The sequence below is a fragment of the Podarcis cretensis genome (genome assembly GCF_951804945.1).
Source record: "Podarcis cretensis genome assembly, chromosome: 4".
Classification (NCBI taxonomy): Eukaryota; Metazoa; Chordata; class Lepidosauria; order Squamata; family Lacertidae; genus Podarcis; species Podarcis cretensis.
Window position 1 is genome coordinate 96,162,988 of NC_137173.1, and position 21,491 is coordinate 96,184,478.

At 40.4% G+C, this 21,491-nt stretch overlaps 1 protein-coding gene across 4 annotated transcripts in view; it reads right to left on the minus strand.

The window, feature by feature from the left end:
* Positions 1 to 16,942, minus strand: part of UGGT2 (UDP-glucose glycoprotein glucosyltransferase 2) — an 82,647-nt gene extending 65,705 nt beyond the window's left edge. For 2 of the 4 annotated variants that reach the window (XR_013837847.1, XM_079972426.1), the window contains exons 1-7: positions 16,746 to 16,934; positions 11,689 to 11,771; positions 8,999 to 9,129; positions 7,228 to 7,340; positions 4,453 to 4,627; positions 2,918 to 3,014; positions 2,382 to 2,454 (exon numbers count right to left, since the gene is read on the minus strand). Coding sequence is in view for 3 of the 4 variants with exons in the window: in XM_079972426.1 (XP_079828552.1) it covers positions 2,382 to 2,454; positions 2,918 to 3,014; positions 4,453 to 4,627; positions 7,228 to 7,340; positions 8,999 to 9,129; positions 11,689 to 11,771; positions 16,746 to 16,897 (824 nt within the window). In the remaining variant the exon portion in view is untranslated. Of the gene's footprint in view, positions 1 to 2,381; positions 2,455 to 2,917; positions 3,015 to 4,452; positions 4,628 to 7,227; positions 7,341 to 8,998; positions 9,130 to 11,688; positions 11,772 to 16,745 lie in introns of those variants that run through there. The other 2 variants (XM_079972428.1, XM_079972427.1) reach the window with 2 other exon arrangements.
* Positions 16,943 to 21,491: the final 4,549 nt, after the last annotated feature.

A 21,491-nucleotide genomic window follows, 5' to 3' on the forward strand; every position in this document is an offset into this window, starting at 1 on the left:
GAACACTGAAAAACAAAACATCGAGTCAGCTGTAAATCAAATTTTCTCCCCTAAGTTTTATGGTTTAAATACAACAGACAACAGGGTCACTTATATTTCAAAATTAATAATTCCAGTCCAATGCAGGGCCTTTATGTTAGCCCAACTGAACATTTTCCCCTCAGCTTTTGTCAAGGGCAGATATTCAAACATCCCCAGAACAATAGACATTGTGGAGGTTTTTGGAACATGCCAGACACAGTAGAACATATTCTTTTCTACTGCCCATTGTACAACCAGCTATGCAAATGCATGCTGAAATATACTCGGAGTCGAGTGTGGATTTCATGCTCTTTATTCAGCTCATAGTAGTAAGGAATGAATGTTTCCCCAAAGTATCTACTTTATATACATTATTTACACGATGGGCAACACGTGATTGGCTAATTCCGGGATTCTCATGTAGGCCAATCAGGTTGTGGATTCACTTCCACCTGGAGCTGGATTGGGTGGCTCCTGCAGACCAATCAGACTGCTGCATTCTGAATCCTATTGTTCTAGGACCAATCAGACTGCTGCATTTTGGATCCTATTCAATTCAGTACATAACAATAACACCTGCTATCCCCCTTTTGGGGGTAGTCTTCACAGCACAATGAAAATAGGAGATTCTATCTGTTTAATATTAACCTGCAAGTAACTGCAAGGGTGGCTAAGTTTTTATCAATAGTATCTCTCAGAGTGGTGAATGGCACTATTTAGCGGGAAGAAACTCCAATGAAAATCCTCATTACATTTTTTTACACGGCTATTTATTTGTATATATTTTAAAATTTTATACATAGATGTTTTATGATGGCCTATATTTGTAACGCCTAATAAAGGTTTGGTGAAGTAAGTAAGATATTAGGCAAACACCAGCAGCAATGGTCTTTAGACATTTGATGAAATCCTTTTTTTGTTTAAGCAGGCTTTCTCTAATACGTGACTCAGCCGTTTATTACTCATTGAGGAAATTTATTTCAACGTCTATATTTGATGTGTTCTATTTTTGTATTTATTTAAAGTATTTTTAATCCACTCTACATCCAAAAAGGCTCCTAGGGCAGTTAACAAATGTCAGTGATAGTTGCATAATAAAATATGAAGACATTTTTAGTTTGTGGTTTATTTTCATTACAGTTTATCTTCATGAAGGATAAATATGAGCTTGGAATTAATAGGCTACACCCACAAAAGCCAATAAATGGTGCCTAATTTTCTATAAACGTATCTATTTTTGTTAATTTTCCTTAGTTCTTAATAAAGGATGTTGATTGAGCCATGGCCACTGGACCCTGCATCTTAACCATCCGTTTCCCCATATTAGGTATTTTAGGTATCACGTTCAACATTTAGCAAAAATGGCAGCCGTTATCATATAAGGAGCTGATTCTTTACGTTAATGCAAAATGTAAGCCACCCAGAGTGGCTGGGGCAATTTAGTCAGATGGGCGGCATATAAATGATACAACTACCAATAAAAATGAAAATGAGAATGAAAATAGCATTGTTGTTGCTGTTATGAGTGCAGGTCCTGCTTCCGGAATTGCAGGTTCAAGGTCCCAAGTATTTTATAGGATGTAATGGTCTACATCAGGCATGCCCAACTCCTAGGAGATGCAATCTACTCCCACTATAGCTGGCAGTCATCTGCCCTTTGGATTGACCAAAGCTGTGGAGCTTTTTTGAGGAAGACTTCACCAAAGTTGTTGAGCTTTCTTTCTTTTCTTTTCTTCTTTTTTCGGGGGGGGGGGGCAATCAACCAGGATCACGAGATCGACCAGGGACGCCCCATAATCGATCACAATCGCCCAGTTGGACATGCCTGGTCTACATGATGTGATGAAGTGTGGTAGCTTTTGCTTCCACTCAAAAATACGCTATTGTATGAAATAGGGACATGCTGAGCAAAGGTGCAATTTTGTTCTTCCTCATGTTTGTCACTTTCCTCTCTAGGGGATATTTTATGATATATAAAGCATTTACCAGCACAAAAGGTTTTCATCCTAACTGAAAATAAAAGAGATGTTCTTATGCAAGTAACCAAGCATAGTGTAAATTATCTTCATATGGTCAAACAACATGCCTTTTTAAAGAGATAAAATATATTTATTTGCACAGCAGGAAAATGTCTATGTGCATCCACTCTTCAACCGAAACCTGATCTTAAAACAATTGTAATATGGTCAAAAGAAACATTTTAACATTTCAAGACATTTGTAACTACCAGTTTAAATTAACTTCATAAAACAGGTAAAATTTCAAAAGATGATTTTGCAACAGATCTTATTCAAGCACTAAAAACACAAGTTTATAAAAGCAAGCATGCCAGTATGGAATTATAATTAACATAAACTCACTTTAATGTGTCAAAGAGAAAGCCCTGGACTTCACTTTCCTCATTGGCTCCTTCTGCTGTTACATTATTTGTAGCTAAACAAAACACATGTACAAAAATATGACAATATATTTGCTTTCTAGAACTGATTACAATTACTACTTTTTCTATCAAAGAAACTAACTCACTGCCTAAAATGAGAGGAAGAAAGAAATTAAGACAGGTCCTCAAATAGATGACAAAGGAGGAAGATCAGGTTTGGCATACAGTTAGAAAATAGGAGTTTTCCATTCCATCTACAAAAAAATTACAGATGTACATTTCTGTATTGATTCTCAACGCCTGTGGCTACTTTTGCCATATCCCACAAAATGCAATCACAACCAGCGGTGTGTGTCAGGAAAACAAATACTGGGTGAATTACTGACCCAATAAGACATTTTCCATTAACTTCAATGGGGCAATGTAGAAGATTACTGCCTTCAAAATTCTAGACACTGCCAAATATTTTGTGATGATAATGTCTCTAGTAATACCACACACCGGAGAAAAATGTACCTTTGGTCTGAGAGTCATCTACCGCTTTGTATTCTGTACTCTTTACTGCAAGTTCCACACCATATCCAGACAAATACATCTTCTCGGAGCTAGGTTTCTGCTCGAGTACATCATTTCGAAAAGAACAGAAGGGAGGAATGTTAAGTACTGCCATTTCTAAATAAGTTCTAAACTTAGATTTACTTCAGAGTAAATCACATTTAAATCTGTTGAACTCCTGAGTAAACATACACATTATCAGGATTATACTTTACAAATAATTGCCCGTTAAGCCTGCAATCCTATACCCACTACCCTGATAGCAATCCCCATACAATTCAGAGGGACTTACTTCAGAGTATAGCATTGTACTGTGAGTTGTAGCAGACATTAGACAAGAACTATGGATTCTAATCATTCTGTTTCTAAAACTAATAGAGGCCTACATTCTGAAAGAATACCTTCTATTGGCAGAGAGCCTTCTCAGTAGTGACACCCGTCCTGTTGAATGCCTTCCCATCAGATGTCAAAGAAATGAACAACCGACTTTTAAAAGATATCTGAAGGCAACACTTTTTAGGGAAGTTTTTAATGTCTGATGTTTTATTGTGTTTTTAATTTTCTGTTGGGAGCCGCCCAGAGTGGCTGGGGAAAACCCAGCCAGATGGGCGGGGTACAAATTATTATTAATATCATTATCATCATCATAAAGTTAGGGTCAGATTTTTTTTAAACTTCAGACACTACACAGAGTTTTCATCACCAGCCTAGTTGACTTCAATTAAAAAAACAACGACGACTTCACATCAAAGTTAGGCCTTGTGACTGAATGTCAGGATTCAATTAATGCAGTATTAACTTGGAGGATGCTTGATGCGGTATATGCACGTGGTTTGCAGTCTGTGCTTGTACAGGGGAAGAATTCTGACATACTGTAAAGAACATCTAGAGGAAAGTAGGGAGGAAGTGTTTCACTAATAGGGCGAACAGATGCAAAAGACGACAGTTAATAGTTGTGCAGAAGTGGGAGCTGTAGCAGATGTTTTATAATATGAAAGGCACAGGAACCCTGTCCTCTTTTGCATCTGGCCACCCACAATGGGAACTTAAAAACAATGGGGGTGAAGGAAAAATAATCATTTTCAATAAAACGCCACCTGTTACTTTCCTCACAACATCCTTTTAGAATGTTTTATCATTTTACTGTTGTTAGCCGCTCTGAGCCCAGCTTCGGCTGGGGAGGGTGGGATATAAATAAAAGTTCTTGTTGTTGTTGTTGTTACAAGATATATCAGTTCTCCAGTGGCTGACTGTAGGCTCATCTGAAGCCAGCCCTTCTCCTGTTAATTTCAATGTATTGTGTTATATTTGAAGCCTATAGGAAACCCATAAGTATGACACAAGGCCAAAAGCCCCAGTGTTTCCCTTTTGTGGCTGAAAAGCTTTGAAACTGACAACAAAGTATGCAACAATGGGGTTCTGTGGACATTTGGAAAGATTTAAACAAAATTTAATTCAATTGCAGTTAACTATATCCCTTCTGCACACACACTTACCTGGACAAAATGTCGAAGAACGTAAACAATTTCCTCTTTTTGTGCTTGTTCAGACAAAACTTTGTGAAATGTAGCAAAGTCTTTTGTACCCATTTCGGCATAAAGGATCACTACTGGGCCAGTCTCATTAAGCGTAGGGAATTTATGATCTCCTTTGAACAGATATGGCTTGGGCCTTGGATTAAGAACAAATAACTTGTCAGCTCAAAAGGAATAACTTAACTGGAGTGTGCCAGAAGGGGAAAGACTTCCCTGTCTGGTTACTGAACAATTGACAAAAGTATGTAACACAATCCAATACATCTTTACTCAGAAGTAAAACCCACTTTGTCCAATGAGGCTTCCTCTCAGATAAGGAAGTACCATATAAGACAGGCATCTCCAAACTCAGCCCTCCAGCTATTTTGGGACTACAACTCCCATCATCCCTAACTAACAGAACCAGCGGTCAGGGATGACGGGAACTGTAGTCCCAAAACAGCTGGAGGGACGAGTTTGGGAATGCCTGATACGGGATTTCACACTAAGATAAGGACATCACAGTAGCTAAAACTGGTTGCAGAACAAGCGAAGTTAGTTTCCAGCTGGAGATGCAACTGAGCATCAGCCATTTTATCATGACACAGATAAAAAAGCTACACAGCTGCAAGCACAAAGCACTGAATGCTATTTTAATTATCCAGTACATGCAGACTTTTTATTTAGTACCTTTCATGGGAGCTATTAGACCAAAGGGAATGCAATCACTAAAGATGACATGGGTAGTTCAAGCTCTAGCTGAATTTATGCTTTGTTTCATGAAAAAGTAGCAATACTCTCACCATGAACAGAAGTCAAAACATACATGTAGCTTCATCCCATTCTGGTGGAACTTACTCCTATGTAAGCCAAAATCCTATGCATAATGTGTGTGCCTTGTAAACAAGAATGTGTTGACTTTGAGAATTTAATGACTTTGCAATCCTGTGCCATTTTAAACTATGTGTGGTTTGTTAATCTCACAATTTATGGGCTAATTCTGCTAGCAGGATATCTACAGGGAGCAGAGCAAGGTGGGGGGAACAAGCCACAAGGTTCATTTTCATAGCATGCACAGTGCTTCTATCCTACCAAAGTAAAGTTTAAGGGACACTAGGGGTAATGTTCCTTAGAACATGCTGAAGCTCAGCCAAAGAAATCTAGGCATGCATATGCTTTGAAGTTCTGTATCAGTTCTCATCATTTATATGTAGGCTGGCAAACAATGGGATCAAACACCATTGTCTTCAGATCTGGAGAAGGATCAGAAGGGCTGAAATAATGCACCTAATCCCTGCAGCCAAAGTAGCCTTCAAATGTTGCAAGCAACTAGAGCCAGAAGCCAGTGCATATCAAGGCCATTGTGTGTGTGTGTGTGTGTGTGTGCGCGCGCGCACGCGCAAATGTATATCATGTTTATCTATGGATTGCATTCAATATTAGTTCTATTCAGAGGATGGTCACAGAAATTACTGGACATGGCTAAGGTAGGTGCATTGACTGAAATGGTCTACTCTGTGTAGGACTTAGCTGGATATTGTTGGTATAAAAAATATATAGAAAGGATAATTTCTGGATGCCAAGATCCAAATTTGGGGCAAGTACTCTGTGGTGAGAGAACCCCAGCAGAGATTTAATGTCACAAAATATGCAGCAAAGCAAAGCATGGAAATATAGGCTGTTAGACCTTTAAAAGTGAGTTCCAAAAGTTCTGTTCCACCATAGGAATGGACCACACGTTTATAAGTTAAAAACTGGTTTACTTACACACTCTTCAAAGGTTAGGTTCATGTGCTTTTCCAGACATCAGTCAGAAGTTGCACAGGCAGTAAAAGTTAGCTTACAAAGTGGTGAAAGTTCCTAAATTAATGTAAAGGAACTCAGGAGTGGCTGGTGAGAACCATGTGGCTGAGCTGGAGCAGCCGGCTCAAACCTCTTTACAGGAAGCTTCTCAGGAAGAACTCCTCCCAAGATAAGGGGAAGTGTATTAATTTGACTTATGCATGTTGGTTATATGAGGCTGATTTCAAACTAGCCTGGTTTCCCCATACATAACGCATCTGTTAATGTCATATCAGCCACATTCTGTCTCAATGTGTGTGATAATGTGTGTGCTAATCCCACAGGTATAATCCTGTATCCATATAATCTGTGTCAGAACCACACACGTGACCACTTGGGTCAGAGAAAAGTTAGTTGGCTAGTTTGAAATTTGCCAAATTTCATTAGTGGCAGAGAGCAGGCACTAGACAGCCTGGCTAATATTTCTAAATCAGAAGGTGCAATGTGTAGTATCCCACACAAACATCTTACTTCTCTCATGGTTTTAAAAGCTCCACCAATCTTTAAAAAAGAAAATAGCTGTTATGTGGCAATCCCACACAGTTCCATGGGCAGAACTCAACACTCTCTTGCAGAATCAGAGAATCAGAACTCTTGGAGTGTCAGGGGAGGCCTCCTGATAGGATGGAGGTGGCAGCAGACCAAGAGATGAAGCTGAACTGACATGCACTGCCTGAAATGGAAAGTTCATATGGAAGAAGGATTGCAGACAGTCATTCTTCCCAGGCGCCTGAGATGAAGCAAGAGCTGCAACTCAAAGTGGCATCTTTGACCAACATGTATCACTGAGTCCCAATATCCAGGTTTATATGGTGAGAACAAAGGTAAATGTGTGCTGCCAAAACAAATAAAAATGTGATGCTGTGGAACAAAAGCTTTAAGAACTGTTCATTCAAAATAGCTCATTATATTTACCTTGTAGCAGCTTTCTTCAGAAGCTTCCACATTTCATTAGTCTTACAGGTGCTCTTCCCATGGATAACCACAAATGCACTGCAACCTTTTGGTGGCGGCTCATCAGCTGCAATCTAATATTTCAACAATTACACTCAACCCAGCTGGTGTAATTGCATTTCATCCTAAAAGTAATGCACCTTCCTTTGATTAAAACAGCTCATCAGCTGCTATCACATTGTGCGTCTAAGTACCAGGTATGTGAGGAGAAAATAATAAAAAGATCGGAGCCCTACAAGTAACACCAGTGTATCCTGTCTCAGAATGCCCACCGTTAACAGTTATTTGGATGTTTTAGAAATCAATTTTCTTTTTTTATTAAGATAACAGAACACACCTTTTTTGGAAATAACAGAAGTAAACAGGGAAGCTATCATCTTTTCTCACATTCCCCAAGTCCAGTTGAGGTCAAAATGCATAACCTTTGGACAGTTTTTATACAAACTTTTGCAGAAACATGTGCCTACTTCACATGACAGGGACACCCTTTATTAAACTAGTTTATAAAGTATAAGCTGATTTTATAGAATTGCTGATAGGCAAATTCATAGTTACCATGTCTATTCTCCTACTTCCAAAAATGCCCTCAGAAATACCCACTTTAGGATCAGACTCAGCTTTGGTGTCAACATCAATAGGATACAGCTTTCTTTTTCACATCAGTAAGATCCAAGTATGCAGCATTTTCTGTTGAGCCAGGTGAGTTGTTTGACTATATTTTGTTTTAACTAACTAGTTGGGGTAAGGAGAGAGTTTCCCACATTTAGACATTACAGGGAATTTGTTAGTTCTAAAGCACATGTGGACAACCTGTAATCTAGGGGGCTGAACTCTGCACACACCCCTTTAGTGGGCAGAAATGAAGATATGAACTGGGACACCATGCGTTTATTATAATATAGAGTCTTCCTGGATCACTCATTGTTGTCTTACACACATAGCATTAAGTCAAACCGTGGCTTAGTGCAAATGGGCAGGCTCCCAGAGAGGAGATCATGGAAGCTTTTCTTCTCCAAAGTTGTTTTGCCAATGTACTAAGCTGTGCTTTGGCTTAGCATGACATCCAAATCCATGCTTGTGGTTTAGCTTTCACATCCAAACCACAAACTCCTAGGTCTTTGTTTGCAGCTTGCAGTTTGTCTTGCAAGAGACTTGGGTCAACACAGCACAATATCATAATGACAAGGAGGAGCAAAGCAGCCATTATGTCCTCTTTGAGAGCCATGGTTTCGCTCAGTACTACATGCAAGCCAGGCCAGTATCTCTATGGTGTGGGACCGATTTGAGGCTTGCTTCTGAGTTCACACTGAACAATACACTGCAGATGGATATCACCTGAAGAGGTCATATGGATGTAAAGCAAATAGTGTTTTTCTCCAGACCAGTCCTACCAATATCAACAACACTACTAGAGACTAAGGGCTGCTTTGAAGACCACCACCACTTGGATGCTACTGTAAATCCATCCCTCTGGTCTTTTTCCCCTTCCACGCAGCACTATAGTTCTACAGAAGCTTAGCAAGCAGACTATCACGCTACCACAAAACATTTTGGAAGGGAGGGTTGCAGCAGCATGAAGAAAGCACTCTTAGCCATGCTGCAAGCTGCTGCAAGAGAACGGCTTGCAGTATGACAACAGCCACAATGAGGAGCAATTTTTGAAAGCCCCTCTTTAGCATGTGAACCAAAGCCATATCCAGATTCCTAGCTTGTACCAGCCCATTTTACACACCTGCTGAAACATCTGAATGGTTGGGGAATGTGCTCGTAAGGAAAGAGAAAATTTCAAAAGATTAATCTGCACATTTGAAAGGAACTGTCCGGCTTTCTTCAGGATTAAGTTGTAATAAGAATGCTCCGAGACTGTATTAAAAAAGGAAAAGAAATACAAGTGAGATGTTAACATCTAGTCCCAAATATCACTGAATTACAATTACGTGTTGGAAAATAAAAATATCTGGAATATAGAAAGTTGTAGGATTTCAGATGATTACCAATTCTAAAATGTTTATTCATACAAAGTACAATTTCTCTAGTTGGGGGCTTACAAATTAAACATAAAACATGGCAGGTATATTGACTTGTGAACTGGTTTCTCTTGCTGATCTGAAAAGGGTGGTGCAGAAGTTGAATCATACATCAGAGAGCATTACTGTGTATTAATCACTAACCATTTTACCAAATAAAATGGCCCAAGCTAAGGTAAATGCCTGAAATCCTATGAACTAACAAGCAAAAAGTGCTGTGTTGTTGAATAAGCAAAGAGGAAAATGGAGGAAGACAAGACAGACAGCGCTGTGGAAAAGGAAAAAATAAAGTAGTACTAGTACAGATAAACAAAAGACAGAAAACAGGTTGCTATTCCACTGAGTGGTTATGCATATAATTTTCTTTTAACAAACAGCAATTACGGCTGCCATCCTAACCGAACACCTGGGCATGTCCTCAAGGACTAAAGATTATAAAGACAACAATTCTGTAATGGTTGCCAGCTTCAACTCTTTCCTGCACTGAGAATTCTGGTTGTGTGGCAGTTTGATTGGGGTTGGGTGGAAATATTTTAATTCACCATAACACGTAAGTATGGGGACAAGAGGACCAGCTGTGGCACCTTGTTCCTTCCTCTTAGTGCTTGGAACAGTGAAAAACTCTCCAGTCCCAGGAGGTGGGGAGTGACTAAGAAGGAACAATGACCTAAAGAGAACAGTATGCAACTCTAGGACCATATCATGATGTGATTTGCACTTAATGTTAAGCTACGGTTTATTAGATCATTTGAAGCCATAGCAGCAGCTTAACCATGGTTTATTAAACATAAACAAACCTCACCGGTAAGCCATGGTGTCCAACTGGTTTATAAACCTTGATGTGCACTAACCATAGTTTAGAGTTATGCACAAAAATGTCCAAAGCAAAACATCAGAAGGTGTAGACGCCCCCTTCTGTGGAAATGTTTTCTTTTAAAAAAAAATATTTCATGGAAGCCACCATGGGCATTTAAAGGAGGAATATAAATCCCCAAAAACAATGTTGTGATGTGCCCAAAGAACTGGACATAATTAAAATTAGCATGCAATGTTTAATTCACTGCTACATCTAAACTTGGAGAACATTGTTTTAGCTAATTAGTAAATAAGAATCTGAAACTATTGTTTGATTCTTGTTTGCTCTCACTAGCAAGAGTTTAAGCAAACCACTTTTCTCCAAGTTTGAAGGTAATGGGGAACTATGGATTGTTACAAACAGAAACAAAACTTTCAGTCGCCTCTTTTGATGTGCTGCAGAAAAGAGCTCTGGGTTATTATAGATACAAAAATGCTGTACCTACACATTTATCAGTAACTCCATGTGGTGAATAGAAAAGAGGATGAACCCGGATATGACATTATGAAATTGCCAAGTGGCAAGGCTCACTCATAAGGCCAAAATTAAGACTCTCCTTCATGCTGCTTCCCCTCCCCACCAACAAATGCTGGGATGCTTAGATCAGAAATCTTTTTTAAAAGATCTCTGATAACTAAGAAGATGATGCAGAATGTAAATAAGGATGGGGGCATGAAAAAGGTTTGGGCAAATATTTTTTAAAGCCTTTATTTATTTATTTATTTATTTACTTACTTACTTACTTACTTACTACATTTACATACCACTTTGTAAGGCATAATCACCTACAGAATCCATGAAAACGTAATAGCCAAAATAAACAGATTAAACCGCGTTAACACCCCTAAAAATTGAGCAACAGCAATTCCAATATCATGATGAATAAGAGAGACTGAAATAAAAATATTTTTTCTTCTTCTTAGAACAGGAGGCCCTACATATCTGCTGAGGAAATAAGTTTCAGAGGTGCAGACCCACCACTGAAAAGGACATGTCCATGCTATCCATCAGTCTAATCAGTGGCTGACTGCAAAGTCCAGGTATCAGCCAGGGCAAGGCAGCCTACTTTATGCAATGGATTTTTGGAAGGGAGGATATCATTCTGATTTTCTACTTCAGGCATCAACATGTCTTGGACTGTCTCAGCGTTCTTATTTTAACGTGAAGAAACCAGAAAGTGAACCGCTACTAAGGACAGGTTGCAGAATACACTGTGCATTTAAAACGACACTTCAGATGTTGTTGAACTATTTATCTATAACATATTTTATTGCTTAATATAATCAAATCTCTAAGTGGTTTGCATAAAAAAGAATAAAAAATTCCTAAAACACAACATACAGACCAAGTTTTTAAAAACCCAAAACCTCCCATCAGCTCCAGCCAGCAAGGATGGTGGGAGAGTTGTAAACCAACAACAACTGGAGAGTCCCAGGTTAACCACTCTTGGTTGAAAGCATGCACACTATTAACACTATTACACAGTACAAGTTACAGAAAGGTCTGCCAGTCTAGATACAGACAACAAGCACAACTTACCTCCTTTCCTGTATAATGTTAATTCTTTCACCGTTTCCAAAAACTGCCAGAATTGCTCATTGCCTTCTTCTGCAATGAATTCACTGTTAAAAATGTGTGTAATAATTTATCCATTAGTATAGCTCATAAGACACAAACAAACATTTTGAGAAGAAGCCCAAGTGAGTGATCCTATACACAAGCAGCTGGCATCAGTTAAGCTGGTGCAAAAATTACACCGGATCCAAACTCCATTCAGCTAGCATAGCCCGCCTAAACCTGGCAGAGGAGGAACAAGTCTTTAAAATTGTGTTTGAATTACACCACTCTTTTTGCTGGTTTAATTTATCCCAGCAAGGTCAAGCTTTAGTCTCCCTCTCCAGTACTGACCCCACTGTGTCTCTAGAAAACTCATTTTTCAAGGCTTATGCCATTTTAAGATCCACTGAACTCAACTCAGTAAGGTGGGATCCAGCTAAGACAGATGGGGGTGATATGTCAGTGTATCTCCAGCTGAGCAGGATGAAGAAGCCAAGCAGGTGTAGCCCAGATCCACTGGGAACCTCCCAGCTCAACTAGGGATCTGCTGGATCCTAACCTCACACATCCCAGAAGATGTTGCTATGCCAATTCTCCCTAAGTGTTTGAAAAAGCCTAAATGATTTAAAGACATAATTTACTTCTCACCCCAAAATTGTAGAAGTCCTTTGAGATAAGTAGAACAACACTACATAGCAAACATTGTGCAGAATAATAACCCATGTCACCAACCAATAACAAGACATAATCTACATAGCCAGAGCACTGGATCCCCGGAAGTATATTTTGTATTAAGCTGTCAACCTATTAATTAATTGATTAATGAATCCCCTTCTACATGCCCCTTAAGGAAATTCACAAATATATAATAAAAACAGCTTAGACAGGTTTTTCTTAAGTCCAAAAACAATTAAAGATTGATTTAAAAACAATGCAGACTGAACAACTAAGGCAGAGATGTTTTCATTCAGTTATACAGTATAGCACTTGCTCAAATTAAGCTTGCAGGATGTAATTCTCACTTTACAGAGAGGAAACTGAGGTAAAAGCTGCAATCTTAAACATATTTATTGAGAATAAATCCTGTTAAATTTAGGACTTATTTCTGATTAAACTTACTTAGAATTGCTATGTACATATGACACCCTAGCACACTCAGCAAGTACACCAGTGAAAGTGGATTTATACAATTAACTCTGAATGACTTTAAAGACATTCAGTCACCCATGAGCTCAGCAGGCAGGCCTGTACTGTAAAATGAGTGGATGAAAACTGAGTATGATGAGACATGCAAGTTATGTTGCCTCATTCCTCCATACATGTAGCACATACAGTGCAAAATTTTATGGTATTGTACAAGAGGTATATTGAATGTTCATTGCTAAGGAAAACTCTGAATCATATACAATTGGAATTAAGTTCTGATGTTGCACAGATTAAACTAGTAAGTTTTAACCACATAAATGTATTTTATTTATTTTATTTTTAAATTATGTGATATCCATACCACCATGTACAATAACTGTGTTACATGATCTAACCATTCTTGATGTTTCCTAATGGCTCAGAAGTTGTGTATTTTTTCACAGAGTGACTCATTTGCATGTAATGCCACAGCAAACCATGGCTTAGCGCAAACGCACAGGTTCCCACTCCTCAGGGCTGAGTTATAATTTGGCTTAATTTGTCATCCAAACCCAGGTCTATAGTTTGCCTTACTTCAGACATACCATGAGTTGTAAACAAGGTTTGTTCTTTATGATATTTTATACAACAGAAACGTTTCTTATTTTATAGAAACAAAATGGTATAGTGGAGGACATTGTTTACTGCTGCGCAGGTGACAAAGTCCTAGAAGGGCTATGCCTAAATCTACTTATGTGCAAATTCTGCAATGAAAAGTTTGTTTGGAATAGGATTTTGTCTCAAATTGTGGTAAAAAGGCACAGTCCCAGAAGACATGGAGTAACTACTGGATTATTTATTACTAAGACACAACACAAATTCAAATGAATCTATTTTGGGGGTGGCAGGAAAAGGAGCAGGATGCCAAACTGAAGACCACTCATAAGCTTAAATAGCAAGTAACATTTCTGGTTTAACATAGCAGAAAATAATGCTATTTAAACACACCAATTCATTTTCTTCTATTTTAATGACAGCATAAAAAAGGAGGTGGGAAATTTTTTACATAGTTATATGCAGCGTGCACACGGTGTGGCAACATTGGTCAAATTGCTGGAATATAAAGATCAACCATCTTGAGGTTGTTACTGATGACATGTAGAATTATTTGAAATAAGCTTCTTACAGTACATCACTTTGGCATGTTATGGCATGGGAACAAGATTCATGGGCATGCCAGATGCAGAAGACCCATACTTGTTTCTTGTTATTTTTGATACTGCTGGATATATAAGATATCTGACATCAGTAGTTTACCACATGGCTACACGTTCTTAATGGAGATAGCAATAAGGCAAATGAACTCATACGAATACTATAAAAGGGCTGGAATGTAGGGGTGCTTATTTGGTTTATGATTACAACTCCAAGACACTTTCTCTGGAACAATCTCCCTAAAATGCCATTAAAATCTTTGGGACAGGCCCTTAAATCATTCCATAAACTCCAATGGATTTTCAAGGAAACGACCCTAAATCAATTGAAATTATGGACTTCCATGGACAACTAATGTTACATACATCACAACATTCATCTTATGTATATCACAACTTTCCTACAAGTTAGTTCCAAGGCAGCATTCATTGCCCCTCCCTTCTCCTCACAATAGCCTTGTGAGGTAGGTGAAAGTGTGACCTTCAAGGCTGAGTATTTCAGAAGGAGTCTCTCCAGACTTCACCAGCCTGGCACCCTCAAGATGTTGCTGGAACTACAACGTCTACCAGCTCCTGCCAGGTGCACTATCTGGAGCTGATGGTGTCTGCAGCCCAAGGGCATAAGGCTGATAAAGGCTGCTCTAACCACTACACTACACTCCCTGGCACCGGAAGTCTCCACTTCTCCCAATTGGACTGCCCTGACGTCCTTTTCCCTCGGTGTCCAACAGCCCCAGCCGGGAGAGGTGTGATTCCCAATCCCCTCTGGATTCCCACCAGGAGATCTGGTTGGAGGTTGCACAGTCCAGCGCTTCTTAACCTTGGGTACCCCAGCTGTTGCCGGACTACAACTCCCAGCATCCCTCGCTCACAGGGCCAGGGATGATGATAGGAGTTGTACCTGACACCTGGGAAGCCGAGTTTGTGGCTCAACAGGTAGGGCATGAGGGCTGCAGGTTCGAGTCCCATGTTAGGCAAAAGATTGCTTCCCCCCCCCCAATTTTTTTATTAAGTTTCACAAAATTATACACAAACATAAATCATAACCTTATTAAAATTACACTTATTAACATTGTTAAGTGACTTCCTCGCTTCCCCTTGGTTGAATTTCCATGCATATCCTTATAACGGCTTTCCAAATCTTAATTCTTATAAACTTAACTTAGTCCATTAACATTCTTATCTCTTTTCAATTCGAAATTGTACATGTTAAACATCACTTAAATAAATTCCTAAGCCAATTTGTTGCCTGCTCATTGGGCTGAACTTCACTGCATGTAATGCTCTGAAGGAAAATGTAATGAAAATGATATATAGATGGTACATGACCCCAGTTAAACTTGCCAAAATATACCATTTGTCTGATAATAAATGTTGTAAATGTAAAGAACATGAAGGAACATTCTTTCACCTCTGGTGGACCTGCCCTAAAGTGAAGGCCTTCTGGGAAATGATATATAATGAGCTGAAGAAGGTATTTAAGTATACCTTTACTAAGAAACCAGAGGCCTTCCTTCTGGGTATTGTCGGCCAGAAGGTGTTAAATAAGGACCGAACATTTTTTATGTATGCAACAACGGCAGCAAGGATACTCATCGCTAAGAATTGGAAAACTCAAGATCTATCCACACTGGAAGAGTGGCAGATGCAGCTGATGGACTATATGCAACTGGCCGAAATGACTGGTAGAATCCGAGACTTGGGAGAAGAGAGGGTTGAGGAGGACTGGAGGAAATTCAAGATTTATTTACAAAAATATTGTAATTTGGTTGAATGCTAAGAAGGATGCTAGATCATAAATAACTGCCTACCACTGAATTAGATCTGATTTTGACGATAAGTGAGAATAAGGAAAATATAAATTTTTTGGAGAATTGTTAGATTTTATTTAAATGAGCGGAGATAATATTGTAAACAAGTGGGTAATTTGCTTGGAAAAAAATTTCTTGTAACCATGCAAGTGGGAGCGGGAGATGTGAGGGAGTCCAAAGAAGTGACGAAACTATGTTATGATATAAGTAATGTTGTTTATTATTTATGTATTTGTATTCAAAAAACTTTAATAAATATGTATTAAAAAACAACAACAATTTGTTGCCTGCAAGCTATTTCTAACTAGTTTAACTTAACAAATTTAGCTAAATAATCGTTAAATTTTGTCCATTCTTCCTTAGGCAAAAGATTCCTGCAGGGCAGAGGGGGTGTTTCCCAACCTTGTGCCTCCAGCTGTTTTTGAACTACAACTCCCATCATCCCTGACTAGCAAGACCAGTGGCAAGGGATGATGGGAATTGTAGTCCAAAAACAGCTGGAGGCACAAGGTTGGGAAACACTGGACTAGATCAGTGTTTCCCAACCTTGTGCCTCCAGCTGTTTTTTGAACTACAACTCCCATCATCCCTGACTAGCAAGACCAGTGGCAAGGGATGATGGGAATTGTAGTCCAAAAACAGCTGGAGGCACAAGGTTGGGAAACACTGGACTAGATGACCCTCGAGGTCTCCTAGAATCAGGGATGCTGGGAGCTGAGGATTCCAAGTCGATCTCCCCACCCAGGGCAGGCGCACCCATGAGGCAAGCAGATCCCGAGGTCAACCTTTCCCCTTAGTCTCCTTGTTCCTGAGGCGGGTCACCCCTCGCCCCCTTTTGGAGGTGCCCCTCAGCTGCCCCCTGAAGTAACCCTCTCCCTCGTCCCCTCACCTGGCCTCCAGCAGCAACGGAGTCGCCGGCCACTTCGCCGCCAAACGGGCGGCCACCGCCTTCCTCGGGGAGCTCTCGGCGCCGCGCGGCCACAAGCCGAGCACCAGCACCCCGGCCACCAGCGCCGGCACCCCGGCCACCTTCTTCGCCATGGCCCGCGTCGCCAGAATCCCCTCAGAGCGGCTGCCACGCACAGGCGGCGGCCCGACAGCGGGCTCCGCCCCCCGGCCCTGCCGCCCCGTCCAATCGCTGCGCTCGCTTCCAGTCCAGGCCCCGCCCGCTTCTTTCCCGTAGGATCGCGGCCCCGCTCTTCCCATTGGTCCGCGGGAAAGCTCCAATCGGAGACGAACGCAACAGCCGGAGGAGGAGGGGGCGGGGCCTGGAGGGAGGGGGCGGGGCCGACCGAACGAGAACCGTTATAAGATGCTGAGCTTCCCCAACGCGAGGCCGCGCAACTCTCGCGGCGCAGATCCGCGTTATTGGTAGTGCGGACGTATTGTTGTCAAAAATTTTTTATTTTTTTTTGCTTTTCACAACATTATAAACAAACAAACACATAGAGCAAACAAACATAAATCATAACCTTATTAAAAAATACATTGTTTAGTGACTTCCCCGCTTCCCCTTGGTTGAATTTCACTGCATGTCCTTTTAACGGTTTTCCAAATCATAGTTCTTAAAATAATTTAACTTAAACATTAACATCCTTAGATCTTCACATTATGAAATTAAACCTATTAATTCAGCACTTAACTTAAATAAAATCCTAAGCCAATTAAGTATCTGCAAGCTGTTTTCAGTTAATTTAACATGTTTACGGACGTATTGTTGTCGATGGATCCGTAGTATATTGGTGATAGGTCGGGGACCTGATGCGGAAAGCAAAGCGTGTTTGGTACTTCAAGCCCCTCTCAGCTGTGCCCGTAAAGCGCAGCTGGAGGTGGTGCGATGAGAACCTCCTTCTTTCTTCATCTTTGGCGATCCCTCGTAGCCGAGCATCTTCCATAAACACGGTCTTAACAGTGAGTCCGGAAGTGGCTGTTGATCAACTTCCACGCAGGAGTTGATCAAGGTGAGGGTTTGCCAAATACGCCTTCCTCTTACTGCGTTTCTACCTATCATCCTGAGTTTGAGCATCTTCGGAGTCCATGACATCTTTGGTAAAAGCTATTCTCCAATTGGAGTGCCCACAGGCCAGTATTTCCCAGTTGTCAGTGTTTATACTACAGTGGTACCTTGGGTTACAGACGCTTCAGGTTACAGACTCCGCTAACCCAGAAACAGTACCCCGGGTTAAGAACTTTGCTTCAGGATGAGAACTGAAATCGTGCAGCGGCGGTGCGGCAGCAGCAGGAGGCCCCATTAGCTAAAGTGGTACCTCAGGTTAAGAACAGTTTCAGGTTAAGAACAGACCTCCAGAACGAATTAAGTTCTTAACCCGAGGTACCACTGTATTTAGACAAATAATGTACAAGAGTGGCAAGGAAACCAAGAAACAAAATTAAGTGTATATATATGAATTGAATCTAATAGTCCTTGAATAGTTGCCGCCCAGTCAATATCATCATTCAGGTAGTAAACTTTAGCGGAACACTGTGTCATATTCTCAACTCATGGACGCTATTAATTTTCTTCTGCTTCCTAATACATTAAAGTAATTTTAATTATGATGAAATGGGACGCAGGTGGCGCTGTGGGTTAAAGCCTCAGCGCCTAGGACTTGCCGATCGAAAGGTCGGCGGTTCGAATCCCTGCGGCGGGGTGCGCTCCCGCTGCTCGGTCCCAGCGCCTGCCAACCTAGCAGTTCGAAAGCACCTCCGGGTGCAAGTAGATAAATAGGGACCGCTTACCAGCGGGAAGGTAAACGGCGTTTCTGTGTGCGGCTCTGGCTCGCCAGAGCAGCGATGTCACGCTGGCCACGTGACCCAGAAGTGTCTCCGGACAGCGCTGGCCCCTGGCCTCTTAAGTGAGATGGGCGCACAACCCCAGAGTCTGTCAAGACTGGCCCGTACGGGCAGGGGTACCTTTACCTTTACCTTTAATTATGATGAAGGTCCTACTACTACTAATAAATAATGACATGTTCAAATTGGGTACTTTTGATCTGTTTGAGACATAGAGTGCATATTGTAAGAATTGTATGTAGTACGTTTTGTGTGGATTAGTATATTTTGTAGTTTTGTAAACAAGTCAACAATGAAGGTACATCTAAAAGACAGTTTCCACAGTACAGGATGGTATAGTCCCAGTCACGCCTCCCCCCCATGGCACAGAAGACGCATGAACAAGAGTTTGCATTGCCTTCCTACTTACCTAGGATGTCTGCTCCACCTCTGATGCCACTACCCACTTGCAGAGGGACACAACATTTGAACAATACCTACACATTTAAAATCAGAAGTACATAGGCTCAGATCGTATGGCTGATTCTGAGTCTTACCTGAAAAACCAACTGTGTGATCTGAGTGTATGCATGCCGTAGTTTTTGTATATGGGTCATGTATGTGGTTGGTGGCATTGCAGGCAGATGTACTGGGTGGGATAGGAAAACAGGTGCAATACTTGCCCTTTTTTCTTACGTAATAAATGGAAGTAAATGGGGCTCTGAAATTTGATCTGACCCAATTTTTGGCTTCCTGTTTCACCCAAACTAGAAACTGTGGATTTAAGCTAATAGCCAAATGCTCTAGCTTAACTGGTTGATGGATTGCAGCTGAAAAATATTTTGGCAGAATAATACAATTAAAGAAACGTTTTAAAACCGGTTGCACAACAGACAGTCGTGGGGATAAAAAATTATTGCTAAAGCTATTTCTGTGTTCAGAAGACATGATTAATGAAGGAGTCTTAATAAGGTCCAACCACTTAGTATAAATCATAGTGACTGCAGTATACTTAACGGTAAGGGTTACATTAAAGGGAAATAAAGCTGAAGCTTTATCAGCATGTGCGGTAAAAAGAAAACTTTATTTGTGGAAACAGATTTTAACATATGAGGAAGGAGGACACCAAGATAACCCTGATCTTCAGCCAAATACCAGTACATCAGACAGGTACAGGAAAAAACTGCAACATGTAGCACAATCCTATGCTAGTCTAAGTGCTAATGAGTTAAATGAGATGTACACCCCACATGGGCATAGCCAAGGGGGGTAGGGAGGGGCAGCTGCCCCCCAATCAATAAAAATCAATATAAATACATAGATAACTGAGGTTCTGCCCCCCTAACAAAATACCTGCCCCCCCCAGCAAAAAGCCTGGCTATGCCCATGGCGTCCCACGTCTCTAATGGTGCTGTCATACCCTCCAACATTCCTCCAATGAATATAGGGACGTCCTTGGGAAAAGCGGGACATTCCAGGATCAAATCAGAAACCAGGACTGCTTCTGTAAATCCGGGACTGTCCCTGGAAAAAAGGGACACTTGGACGTCTGTGCTCTGCTCCACCTACAGGGAGGATCCTGCATTTTATCTTAATCATCCTTTCCCACATGCCATCAACATCAGAGGTCAGGTTGTGCTCTTAGTTGATTATTTTAATTCACTATTCACTATGCAGTTATCAAAACAAAAACCGTGGCCAGCAGATATACACCTCACCCATAAACGACATTTACAAAGAAAAAGCATCCATTAATTTCAATGCAATTTGCTTCCAAACAAGGAGCTTAAAAGAATAGCCTATTGATATAAATGGGACTTACTTTTAGAGAAATATGTTTGCAATTTGGATGTTAATACAAAACCCTCCGGTTAAATGGCTTATTTATTGGTCTGCTGCATGCAGAGGGCAGAGGGGAGAGCTGCAACCTTTTTACACAGCTAATTAAAAATCAATTAACTGTGACCAAACTCTCTCTGTGTACAAGTAGTTACATGCAACTATCAGTGGCTTTAGATGGAGACATGCATCCCTATTCCCTTGGAGGGCATAGCCAGCTTGGGCTGGTCCTAGCTACACAGCCCTGTTGGCTTTCTACTTGAACAACTATTCGTTCCCCCCTTCCATTTATCAAGTTACTCTGAAATTTGAAATTTGTTTATGTCAAGGAAAGAAGGGGCAGAGTAGTTTTTCATGGCCTCCTCACCCTATTGTCAAACTCACTCTGCTGCTAAACTTGCCTTGAGGCCTTCTGCTTGGTTGTGTCATGTGTGTTGTGCTGACATATTTCTCTAGTTTACAGATGTGCTCATGGTTTCAGAAATGTTGGCAACCCCTGACTATTAATCTTTAAGGTGCCACAAGGTTTGGTTCTTTTTTGTAGACAGCACAGCTGCCTCTCAGTTAGTATAAATCTGTAATATTCCTTTTAGAAATTGTTGAGGCAATTTCAAGTCATTTTCCAGAATATCAAATGCACTGTGTAAATTCATCCATATTCCTTGTAATTATTTATACAAAATATAATTAGGATGAACATTCGTACTACTTTACAATCATGCAGACTGATATTTTATGTCCATTTCAATTAATCTGGATAAGTACAATTTCCCATTTTTATGATTTACATGCAGCACTGATTATCATCTACTGAGAAGACAGCTTTAAAAATCAATGTTCAAAGTTGCTACACATGAAGGAAAGAGTCTGAAAGTGCTGCTGTAAGCTATTGCATATGTAATGGAAATGGATTTATTGATTCAGCCTTATATTTCCCTTTATTATTAAATCATTAAAGGTCTCCTAAGTTAAATTCACGCATGGAAAGATATGTGCTTGTGTAGCACAGAGAGTATGTACAATG